The sequence below is a fragment of the Octopus bimaculoides genome, chromosome 20 (assembly GCF_001194135.2).
Source record: "Octopus bimaculoides isolate UCB-OBI-ISO-001 chromosome 20, ASM119413v2, whole genome shotgun sequence".
Classification (NCBI taxonomy): domain Eukaryota; kingdom Metazoa; phylum Mollusca; class Cephalopoda; order Octopoda; family Octopodidae; genus Octopus; species Octopus bimaculoides.
Genome location: NC_069000.1, coordinates 18333885 through 18347301, shown reverse-complemented (window position 1 = coordinate 18347301; position 13417 = coordinate 18333885). Strand labels below are relative to the sequence as shown.

At 39.1% G+C, this 13417-nt stretch overlaps 1 protein-coding gene across 1 annotated transcript in view; it reads left to right on the top strand.

Annotated features, from left to right (window-relative positions):
* The first annotated feature begins 4226 nt into the window (after nucleotides 1-4226).
* LOC106878366 (uncharacterized) overlaps nucleotides 4227-13417 on the top strand; it is a 19630-nt gene continuing 10439 nt past the window's right edge. The window contains exon 1 of the mRNA XM_014927557.2: nucleotides 4227-4432. Within this exon, the coding sequence (XP_014783043.1) occupies nucleotides 4319-4432 (114 nt within the window). The 5' untranslated portion in view covers nucleotides 4227-4318. The remainder of the gene's footprint in view (nucleotides 4433-13417) is intronic.

Sequence of the window (13417 nt, the reverse complement as noted above, 5' to 3'; positions counted from 1 at the left end):
GAGCATATATATATATATATATATATATATATATATATATATATATATATATATATATATATATATATATATATCACAGCATATCTTTTTCTCCCCAGCGGCTTCTCTCCCCAGCGGCTTCTCTCCCCAGAAGCTCATCTGTTACACCGAGGTAATCGTCTTGGTATTGTGGCGTTGGAGTGCCTCGAGTTCTGCTGTAAAATTGACGCTTTGTGGCGACCATATTTACGAGTGGTAATCCAGGCGACTGACTGAACACGAATGCTTTCGGTAGAAGCAATACGGTTTCTTTTTTCCGAGATCAGAATGATTTTAGAATCCAGCCAATCGATCGCCTGCACATTGTTGCCATCTTAGTAATACGTAAACGGAGTGATGCATCGCAGCTCATGTGAATTCCAAAGTCACGCACTGATTCTGACTCCGGGACTGCAATGTACTTTGGTCCTGAGAATTTCTTCCTGCTCTTTATGTTTTGAGTTCAAATACTGCCGAGGCCGACTTTGCCCATCATCCTTTCGAGATCGACACCTACCCCAAAATTTGAAAACATTTTTATAAAAACCATATAGCTTTGAAATATGTTAGATATCCAATAATTTGAAAAGTTAGATATTCAGATATATAATTTACCATTGGTAATCTCGGCATATATTCAATTGTAGAGCAACGCAGAAGAATCCAATAATATTAAAGAAGTAACTACGGTGGTGCATGGAATCATGGCTTCTTGCACGCCGTGACGCTTGCAAAGGATTGACTGAGGATAGCGGAAGCAATATGTCAGATGTTCTACTGTTCTGTCCCTTTTATAATCATCATGTCTCTTCGGTTGTGGACTTGTCAGTCGCTAGTTATTTGGGTATTTACGTTGTAGATGTTATGATGTCTTTCAGTCTGCAGCTATACTTAACTTTCATATTATGTTTATTAAATTGCTTATGGTACATACGCAAGCCATCATTGATAATATCCCCAAGTCAGTAATGTTCGGACACATCTAAAAACAAAGTCGTTATAGCCGTATACATTCCATCTTTAACTCCAGCATAGTGTACCTATGACTACATCAACGAATGTATTCTTCCTTTTTAAGAGGGCATGGAATGATTTGGAGATTTGGTTGTTGTTTCTAATGGGTTGGGCGACCAGGTAGAGGCTCTCTCGTTATTCTTGCTGTTATTATTATCCCTAGCTCAGAAAGAAATAATTACCAGATTATTTTAAATAATAAATAACGTGTTCATATATTTCTTTCTTTCGTGCGCTTGTTGCAAACGTGTACGAATGAATACACTTATACAATTAGAGGAGTCCATTTTGTTGCAACCGGAGGATAAACCCCATGAGTACCTTCCCATTAATCTAGTAGGCCTGCAAAAACTTGATTAAACTATTAAAAAAAACTTAAGAAGAAAAACCAGATGACCATGAACGATCTCCTGGTGGAGGATTTTTCAATTTGTTATTGAAATAAGGAGGAAATGACAAGTGAATATTTAATGAATCTGCTGATCGGCAGATTAAATATATTACCGTTGAATCACTATTGAATCTATTGATCAGTTCACCACTGCTATATACGGACTTTGTTGGTTTGGTATTGTTTGGGTGGTAGTGGTGGTGATGACATAAGAAAATAGATTTATTGTCGTCGATTGCTTAACCCGACCATGACTATATACTTACTTTATCGATCATTTTTGCTGTTGTTGTTGTTAGGTAATAGTAGTGGGTGGTGTATAATTGCTGGTAGTTGTGTAAAGTGCTGTTGATGTAAAGTGATGATAATGGTGGTGGTGGTGGTGGTGGTGATGGTATATCGCTTATTTTATTGTTGCTGAAAGATTGAAAGCTGTCCCCAGCGAGACAAAAGGTACTTAAGGAAGCGGGGGACACAGGGAAGACCTACTAAAGAGTTGGATATATGACTGACAAACTTAGGTTTGAAGTATAAGAAACACGTGAAGGCGCGTGGTGTAGTGGTTAGGTTGCTGCATTTGCGATCGGAGTTTGATTCCCGGACCGGTCGGTGCGTTGTGTTCTTAAGCAAAACACTTCATTTCACGTTGTTCCAGTCTAATCACCCGTAAATGAGTTCCAGCAGAAGCTGGAAAGTTGACCCTGCAATGGAACAGCGTCTCATTCGGAGGATCGGGATGATGGGGGTGGTATCAATCACTTATATGCTATGGAAATCGTATTAACCTTGTGTCCTAGCGCTCAAGACAAAGATATTCATTTCTTATTTTCGACCAGGATTTTATAAACACAAAATATAGTCAACAAGATTCGTGAGAACCTGAAAATATTCCACACCTATGATAGAATCATATAACAGTGTTTTAGGCGGTGGATTGGCAGAATAGTCAGAACGTTGGATTGAATACTTCGCGATATTTGTTCCAACTCTGCGATTTGAGTTCAAATCCTATTTTCGGAATTAAAAAAAATACCAATCTAGAGCGGCAGATTGACGGAACTGTTAGACAATCGGGCGATATTTGTTCAGCTTTTTTGTTTTCTGACAGCGATATAAGCAATGTTACTGATGTTAAACTATATCGGCCCAAGTCAGCAGCTTGTATCTTGTGTGTGTGTGTGTGAATATTGTCGCTGTTCGTTGTGTCTTTACCGAAAAATGTCTCATAACTATCTCCCTCCAAAAACACATTTGGTTTTTCCTGAAAGGCAAAATTTATGACAGAGAAAGGCTGTAGCAGATTGGGCTTGTTATTATTCTGCTTTGTAATGGTAGAATTACCATTTTCCTTCTTGTTTGGGAAGGTGTTGTCTCTGTTACGTGACACCGTTGTGAATGAAGTCGAACAAAACTGGAGAAAGGTCTCAGCTTTCTACTCTGCATCATTTATCTCACACTCTTTGTCTCGGTGCCTTTTACTGGACACAATTCTGGTAAACTTAGATAAACACCAGTGGTGTGAGGAGAGGAGACATGTATGCATAGGTAACTACTAGTTTTCCGAAAAAAATCTTGCCCAGGACCACTAGCGTAGCTAGAGTGTGTGCCACCTGGGGCGGATCGTCCCCATCACCTCCACCTAGCTACGCTAGTGCCCAGGACTGTGTACACACGTGCAGATTTGTGGCCAACCTCGATCGGTGGAGATCCTAATGTCGAGGCGGCGAATATGGTTAAAGCCGTTAGAGCATTGGATAAAATGTCTTGTAGTATTTTTGCCAGCTCTCTGTGCTCTTTGTTCAAATCCTGCCAAAGTTAATAATGCAGTTTATCCTTTTGAGATCGATAAATAAAGAGTAAAACATCAGTTAAGGGTGGTGGATATGTGGAATTATTTGAGCGTCTGACTGATCACTTTGCTGGTATGAACGGTAGAGTATTGGTCTATTATAATTTCATTCACATTTACGATGTTTTATAAGAATATTATATCGACTCCATTGAATAATACTTTATTTTATAGGCAAAGTTTGGTTTGACAAGATTTGAAGTCAGAAGATGAAGTCGCAACTAACTGCTGCGAGACAGTTAATCCGTTGCTTTAACAGTACTATCATCCCACCAATAATAGAATTATAGCAACAATAATTTATAATAATAATGTTTAATTTCTCGGAGTCTGGATCTTATTTTTATCTGTCTCCTGTTCGCCCACTATTTCTAGGAGGATCGTTGAGGTAGAGTTCTCAGGCACTTCTTTCAGAACTAAAAAACAGGAAAAGTTGAACTAGGTTTCTAACAAGAGAATTACAGGCTTCAATCAATTTCGTTGCAAAATATCAACTGTGAAGTTGGCTATCACAATTGGCTTCCTTTTCACTTTGTCTTCTAGAAATATTTTGGCGGAACGGTAGAGAAAGTGATTCAACCTCGTTAAAGAACGTTTCAATCTTCCAAAAAGAAGTTTGTAATATAGGCACGGGATCAAAACGTATAGGAAAGGGATGTAGACGATAATATAGATCCAAGTATTAAACTGGTACTTTATTTCATCTATCCCGCAAAGGATAAAATGTGTAGTCAACCAGAAAACGTTTAAATGTAATGAAATACCAATATATATTTTTTCTTTCAATATTAATATATTTTTTCTTTCAATATTGATCCTCTTATCGCTTTATCGAACCGAAATATACTGAAGAATATTCAAAATTCTTCTAATACAAATCGACAGTTAGTAGAGAACAGATGTGAAGGCCCGAGTATCATCTCTCTCTTGCTGTTGGACGTTCCCAGCGTTTATTTCATTCCATATAACGAATATTTGAACGGTAACGCTGTCTATGTTTGGTGGTGATTTGTGAACGAGGATCCATTTAACGGGGGGAAGTCAAAATGAGGGAAAAATTTTACCCGACCAAAGTTTATCCTTCAAAATCATCTTATTTCTTACGTAAGAGTATTATTGGTGCCAAGGAAACTGGAAACTCTTGGGAAAAATGTATACCAGTAAGATTTTTATTATTATCATTATTATTATCATTATTAAGAGGCTGATTGGTGGTAGACGCGGTCAAGTGACGGATTAAACGGCTCGCTGTATTTAGTTCGAACTTAACCTTTCGTCATTATGTCATAAAAAAAATTATCAGTTGATCTACAGATAGAATGTCTTGCTGTATTTGGTTACATATTTTTATGTTCTGAGTTCCAATCCTACTAAAGTCGACTTCGTCTTTCATCCTTCTGGAGTCGACAAAATAAAGTACCAGATTTGTGTTGTCATAATCAGCTGTTCCCTCCCCTAAAATTTTTAACTTTATGCCAATGTTAGAATTTATTACTATAAAGACAACGTACCAGCAGAAACGATAGAGCGTCGGACAAAATAGCTTGCGGTATTTTCCAGCTCTTTACATTCTGAGTTCAAATCCTGCTGATGTTGATTTCGACTGCCTCCCTTCCGGGGTCGATAAAATAAAGTACCAGTCAAGTACTGGAATCAATATAGTCATTTCTTTTTTTTTTTTTTTTACATCTCCCTACAAAATTCTGGTTTGTGCCTATGTTAAAAATTGTTAACATTATGAAAGAAAGGTAGACTGGCAAGTTAAGTTCTGAGTTCAAATGCTGCTGTGGTCGATTTTGATTTTCATCCTTCCGGGGCTGTTAATATAAAGCTTCACTAAAGTATTGGGGTCGATATCATCGACTGTTCCTTGTCTGTAAAATTTCTGGCCTATGCTATTATAGAAATTATTGTTATTATTGCGCGGAATTGTGATGAGTTAAGCGGGTTAGCAGAGTAACAACTGTTGACTTAAGACCTGATGGTTCATTACTCAACCCACTTAACTACAAATAAATGCCACGGGTATTGCCACATGCGTTATTAGGGAACATAGTTTAGCTAATGAATAGGATGGGTTATGTGATCTAAAGATGATGTACTAATGGGTTCTCACTTATGACACTGTGAACAGAGTATGAGAATCTTGCTAGGAAACCGTATTGTTTATTATTAGATTTTTCTTCTTGCCGAGTGTCTTAACAACATCTACGACAAAGAAACTCATTGTATACCTTGATATGCTATTAAAATAAACACACCAGATGGTTCATTTACAAAATCAAGTTGCGTAGAAAAAAAATTATTTACATGAATGATCATCATTCTCACAGCGACAAAGCCGGCAGAATCGTTAGCACGCCAGACAAAGTGCTTAGCGGCATTTCGCCCGTCTTTTCGTCCTGAGTGCAAATTCCACCGAGCAACGGGATCGATGTAATCGACCAGCCCACTCAAACAGCTGTTCTCAGGTCTTCAGACTCGCGCGCGCGTACACTCATACACATAGACATACAAAGCAACACTATATACTTACATATATACATGCATGTATCTAATCATACATAATTCATACTCGCATACACATGCGCACGCACCCACACAAACACACATGCAAATAGACATATTTATATTTTACTTTGCCTATGACAGCCCATCAAAGGTGATGATAGCGTCGATCCAAGATATTCATCCTCCTCCTCTAGCACATTGTTTCTCACGGGAGCGGACGTGGCTGACAAGACCGATGCGAGATAGGTAGATATTGAGGCCCTGGGGTCACTGAAAATGACCCCGAACAACAGTTTCGGGGAGCTGATGACGACTTCTCCTTCCTCTCTTCATGCAGGGTCTCCAGCGATTGAGTGGGGGACGCATTTCATAAAATGGGAGACCACTTGAGATGATCATCATGAAAACGAAGTTTTGGACTTCCATGAAGCCTACTTGCAGTCTCGATCTCGTTGAGGAGAATCATCTTAAAGAGCCGATTACCTGGCATCCGAATCACATGGCTTATCCAGCAGAGAAGACGACGAAAGATGCTGGCTTCAACACTGTTGATCCCAGCCCTCGAAAGGATTTAGGTATGAAGTACCTTGTCTTTCCACGTGAGACCGAGGATACTTTGGAGCGATCTGAGATGGAGCATTTCCAGTTGTCTGATTTGGCGCCGATAAAGGGTCCAACACTCAGATCCGTACAGGAGGGTGGATACACAAACCTCTCGATAAGTAGAGATTTTTGCACTTACATATTTGCACGCACATAAACGCACATATATACATATTAATTAATACCAAAAAATATGCATACATTTATACGTATGCACATACATACATTCACATTTTCTCCTGCTGAGTCAGTAGAGGTAGAGGCTGTGGGCAAATAAGTGGTGCACCAAGAGTGTGTACCACTCCGGAATGCCCTTGAGTTTGCCGCTTCGTGCTTTGTAGCATTCATGACATATATTGTTATGCTGTGTATGGAGTAATCCAAGTCAACTCTCTTGACATCTGAAGCAAACTCTCTCACATTCTTCGCAAAATTATTAACTCTTTCAAATACTTCAACACGTATATTTTCCAACGCAGACCTAAGATACGATGTAGACATTGCTGGTTGGAGCGCTCTAGCTATAACAGATGTTTTCAGTAAGTTACCGATGCTTCACAAGCGTACAACAGGGAGGTAACACAAGTCGTATAAATTTTCATTTTAGTTTCAATAGAGCTACCATGTTGAGACCACAGACGTTATCCCAACTTTTTGAAAGCATCACTGGCTTTGCTGATTCTAAGCGTGATTTCATTGTCAAGGGTGCTGCCAAGATTCACAAATCTGTCCACAACTTGAAACTTCTTACTATACAAAAGGACATCTGGCTCCACGTATTGCACTCAGGCTGATATAAGACAACACTTTCGTCAGGCCTAGCGAAGAACAAGCATTGGAGAAGGGGTTTATATGTCGCATGCCTTCTTGGGTGTGAGCAAAGAGATCACTGTCGTCTGCATAGAGAAATTCTTTCAAGAATGAGGACATGACTTTTGAATCTGCGTTGAGGCATCTTATGTTGAAATGTTTCACAAACGTACGAAACCTGACATATATTCCAGATTGGACACTCACTAAAAGTAATTATAAACACCATTGTAAAATACAGTAGAAACAGTGTTGGTGCTAGAATATTGCCCTGTTTGACACCATTATTCATAGCAAGAGGATCAGATACATTCCGACGAGCATTCAGTCAGAGCTTCCTGTTGCTATGGAATTGACAAAGAATTGTCACAAGCTTCTTTGGACACCCGAGTTTCCTCAGCATCTTTCAAAGAGCTTCTCTGTTTACGGTATCAAATAGATCCATTATTCTTCTTGAAGGTGACTATACAACAATTTGGAGTTTCTGGAAATGGAGGCAGACTGAATGTCATTAGCCTTAGCAGTGGCGGACCGTGGGAGGGCTAAGGAGCACGTGCCTCACTCAAGAAAAGAAGTGCGTCCTTCTAAATAATTCTATTACGCCCTTTTCTCCTGAAATTGCATTCTTTTCTGAATTTTTGCCTTTCATCTCAATAAAACGAAGAAAGGATCCTTCAACTTTTACTTCCTGATCACCTATTTTAACGTAACGTAGCACATGAAGAATTTGGTCAATATGAGAAATATCTATCTGGGGTACTATAAGAAATAATGCAATAGTATTTACTCTGTTTCACACTTGATCTCCCAGGAATTTTTGGTGAGAGATAGGAAGTTGTAAACTTATAAATTTTTACTTTCGTCAAGTAGCACTGGGTCGAGTTTTCCAATCAGTTGAGCAAGCTCCAGAAAATTTCCTTTATTTTTTTTGCCTTCTCAACTCGAATGTCTTCTCTATGGCTAGATTTTGCTTAGCAAGAAACATAATTATGTCCAAGAATCTAGTCAGGATTTGCTTCCATTTCCTTGTTTCATTTTCAACAAGAGTTTGTTACTCTTTGTCTATTATCTTGCCTTTGGAAAGGCGAATTTCTAGCTCTTTCTACTGAGTGAACGCATTCTCATGCGCAGGGCTAGATTCATGTTCTTGTATCTTAAGATTCAACTTCTACCAAGATTTGAAACCATCAACTGAACAAAACTTTGAATTTTCACTTGAAAATAGCTTACAACATAAACAAAACACGGCTTCTTTCGATGGAGAGTATTATCATCCAAGTTCCCATTTTGTAAAGTTCGAAAAAACCAGTTTCTTGACAGTCTTCTAATCTCCCCTTTCTGGACAATATTTTGCACAGCCTTCGATCCTTGTACAAGAATTTCCCGAATACCGTCACCGTGATTAAACTTAGCAGGCCACATCCCAATATCTTTCAAATTAATATAAGAGTTTTGTTCTTCAGTAATTTGTGGTGGATCAGCATCATCAACTTCATCTTCGATCTTTCTTTTCAAGTTGCATTTCATTAACATCATCTTCATGACCTACAGTAATACCAGTTTCGTCTGGGCGGTCGGGTCTGATGAGAAATTTAATTATGGCACCTTCATTTGGCTTTTCTTCTCTCGTATTTTTTTTTTCGGAATGCTGCACTGCTGTCCTTAATTCACTTCATCTCAAATTATATCAGTGATATCGTGAATTTATATGAATAAAACCAAATAGAGTATAGACCAACCAAAATAATAATCAACTTTCCGAATATCATCGACACACTGTCTTATCCAGAAACACACAATATTACTCTATTAACAATATTATACTGTATGTTACACAATATTAGCACACAATACAAGTTTACTGATGATAAATTAAAATTTTAAGGAAATTCTAATGGCTACTATACATTATTAAAGTCTAATATTCATACTGCATTTTTACTAATGATATATTAATACAAATAAATTGTGCCGCCCAGGGCGGACCGCCCCTCCCCCACTTGGTACACCACTGTGTATATAAATCTGTCACTAACTCTACATGGGAATTTTTCCAGACCAGATATTTTTACCACAAAGGCTACACCAGATACCTTCTTATACTCCTCGCCTTTACCACTCTAGTAAAAAGTATAGCTACATAATAATGCAAACGCCCTTCATTCGCAAGCCTTGTTTCTGTGAATGCTGTAATGTCCAATGTTGTAGGACTGTAGCTTCTCTGCTACAAGAATAGATCTTCTTTCAGGACGTGCTGTTGATTCATTACGTAGGAAAGTTTGGATATTTCAGCAGCCAATATTCAAAGGCTTATATTTTATCGCAGTCACAAGAGGACCACCGGGCCTAGAAAATAGACTGCGATGACACAGGACACCTGGTGGACCTAGACCCTTTACAGTTCGTTCCAGAGCCCTTATTGCAATTGTCTGCATCGCCTCCAATGAATGTGGTTTGCCCTTTTAGGCGATGACTAGCATTTCAAAAAAAAAAAAAAAAGACGAATCGAACGAGAGTGATGCCGGTGCGTTAAGCAATACCCGTGCATAATGCTTTTTAAAGTGAGAAGCCTTGCACAATACCAATTCTACTCCCTGAGCAACGATGACAAATACTCCAAAAAGAAGAATTAGTCAACATCATTGGTTCGCCGCAAGTTTTACATCAGAGTTTTCCTTCTCATAGAGTGATGGTCCCACAAGGTTTAAGGGCAACTCATCCCCAGTAATGTGGTACACCATACCTACATTCCCATTCCCGTGGTTTTCTGCTGACTGAAAAGGCCGTGCCTGCCCATTGCCGAAAATGTGTCAATCCTCTGAGTAGCCACTGTTTTCTGCACCAAAGTCACCTGTTTGTCGATGATTGCTGCAGGAACTACTGCTGTCCACGAGAAATAGCAGGACTAAGTTTATGTAAACAGTATTGGATGGCCGTTGATTTTAATGAGTTCATCCACCCTTTGACAGGTTTCGTTTTTCATCCAGTGATATCCATTCACTCACTTCACTGAGCAATCTTAGTGGGCGTTGTCAGCTTAGTTGCTGACGACTCGACCATGCAGCAGATTGTATCGCTTTACATGTCATCAGTAGCACTCACAAGCGAACTGACATACATACATACATACATGTGAGTCTGTGCGTGCGTGTGTGTATGTGTGTGTACATACACACACATATACACACAAGTGGGTAAACATACCTATATACATTTATACACCCATAGCTACATGCATACATATCGCAATACATTTTGTCCGATCTTGTAACAATTCTGGCAATCTACTGTCCTATAGTGATACGGTATTTATAGACCCCGAAAGAATGAAAAGCAAAATTGATTTCCGTAGGATTTGAACTTAGAACGTAGCGAGCCCAAACGAATAGCACAAGTCAATTGTATCTGTTGATCTAGCGACTGTCAGTTTGCCTTACATATATACAATACATACATGCATGCAAATATACATACATACATACATTGCAACCATGCGTGCATACATACATATACACACACATACACACACACACACACACATACATACAAGCAGTTGCCTGAAAATGTCATCACAGTATTATCTACCGATTAGGCATGATGTAGCTAGGAAACTCTATAATAAAATCCATCTGAAGGCTAGCTCCGAGGACAAAGAAATAAGAACCCATAGTATGGTAGAAGCCATAGCCACTCACGACAAAAAGAAGTACTGGTGGAATGTCCCAGTGAAGACTTCAATAAAATGTAAGCACAAGAGACTTGATATAATGATTTGGGATAGAAAATAGAAATTGTGTACAGTTGTGGAAATTAGCTGCCCAGCAGATGTTAACATAGAGCTGAAGGTCAGTGAAAAAGAGAATACCTACGTCGAACTATTGAGAAATCTGCAGTTAGACTACAAGTTCAGATTTATACCTGTAATTATTGGGGCTGTGGGAAATGTAATACACTGCCTAAATACCAATCTTGAGAAATTAGGCTTTTCAAAACCAGAAAGGAGAAAGCTAAATACGAAGACTATAGATTCTAATCCATCACTAGAACCTACTTGTGGATTGTAAGGTCGCAAGGTTGATTCCTAGTGGCGCATTGTGTTCTCGAGTAACCCACTAAATTTCATGTTCCTCCCGTTGACTCAGCTGGAAAAAATAAGTTGTACCTGTATTTCAAAGGGCCATGTCACATTCTGAGTCACACTGAATCTCTCCCAGAACTACATTAAGGGTACGCATGTCTATGGACTTGTACATTAATTTCATGAGCAGGCTGTGCCATTGATCAGATCAACAGGAACCAGAGTGCCAGATAATTTAAGGTGGTGATCTGGTAGAATGGTTAGCATGCCTGGCTAAATGCTTGGTGATATTTCGAATGTCTTAAAATTCCACCAAGCTTGACTTTGCCTTTCATCCTTTTGAAATCGATAAAATAAGTACCTGCTTAGTCCTGAGGTCAATGTAATCGGTTTACTCCCTCCCCTAAATTTCAGGCCTTGTACCTAGAGTAGAAAGAATTATTATTATTATTATTATTTTATTGTCTTTGCACAGTTTCTAATGCTGGAGATGTACTATTATTAATTATTATTATTATTACTATTATTATTATTTTCTTTTTATCACAGGTTTTGTTGGAGCTCCTGGAGTCTTGCATGCGTAGCGGGCTTACTACCTGCAGCCCACGGTACCATGCTATTTGTTCTTTTCAGCTATCTAATACTTTCCTGATTATTCTGACTGTGCCAAGAAGGCAAACCTTTTGTAATAGTTCTACAGGGCACTCTATTCCAATTGCCCTTATATTCCCCTTGATGCCTTCTGATACTGTTCCCAAGGACCCAACAATGATAAGCATTATCTTCACCTTCTTCATTTCCAATAGCCGGCCGATTTCATACTTAAGAGGGTTGCATTTATCTATCTTTTTGCCTTCCTTCTTGACTATTTGTGGGTCAAAGGAGCACGCAACATTAACTATATAGCATATGTGGTGCACCTTGTCCACCACCACAAGATCCAATCTGTTATGCTCTAGCACCTGATCTGTTTGGATTGGGAAATCCCAGAGGATTTTGCTAGTCTCCAGCTCTGTCACTCTCTGCGGCTTGTGCTCATACCACGTCTTGCCTCTCTCTAGCACCCACTATTCGCACAGTTTCCAATGTAGCACTTTCACTACCTGGTCGTGTCGCCACAACTTGTAGTGGTTTTGGGCAAGTCTAGGGCATTTGTTCGTGATATTGGCAATGGTTTTATCCACTCTGTTGCAGATGCAGCACAGCAGAGACATTTGCTCATTCCTCAGGCTAACCCTCCAGTTCATGGCCTGAACTTGGTCCTGCACTGTCACTATTGTGTTCTCAGTCACTTTTTTCTAAGGTTCCTTTCATCAGCCAATCCCACCTCTTATTTCCAGCAACCTCTGCTGTGGCTACATGGGATTGATTATGTAGTCCTTTCTTGCATAATTCTTCTTCATGTCCTTTTTGTACTTCTTTCTTTGCTTTTCTTTTTTTCCCTGCTTTCAATACTCCCTCATTCCTAACTGTCACTAGCAAGGTTTCCTTACTTTGGGCTCGGTATCTCATTAAGCTCTCAAGTTTGATATGTATATAGCCTTCCGCACTTATCAGTCCTCCTCCTGCATTTGCTCCCTTCGTGTATAGGCAATCAGTGTCTGCACATGGACGATGGGATCCATGCATCATTAGGAGCTTTCTTGACTTCCTGTCCATCTCCTTTAGCTCCTCTTCTGTCCACTTAAGGATTCCAGTGCCATACCAAACTACTGTGACTGCACACGAGTTTATTGCCGAAATTATGTTTTTGGCATTCAGCTTTGAAGCCAATATTTTTCTCACTGCAGGTACTCTCTTTTTGTCTTTTCCTTCATGTTGTGGTGTTTGATTCCATCTGCCCCAAGTATTCTCAGGTATTTATAGCAGGATTGAGGTTGAATTGCCTTCATCATTTCACCACTTATTATTATTATTATTATTATTTTATTTATTTATTTACTTATTTATTTTCTTACTGCTCCCTCCAAACCAGCTATGCTACTGGCCATGATGATCATCTGAAGGGCTTGTAAGATTGGTTGTGTGAAATGAAAAAGTTATCTACTAACTAGAGATCTAGGCCAAGGACTGGGTGGTTTTGTATTATAGAGGAGGATGGATTAAATCTGTCAATTCCCCACATATATACACCCTTACCTGT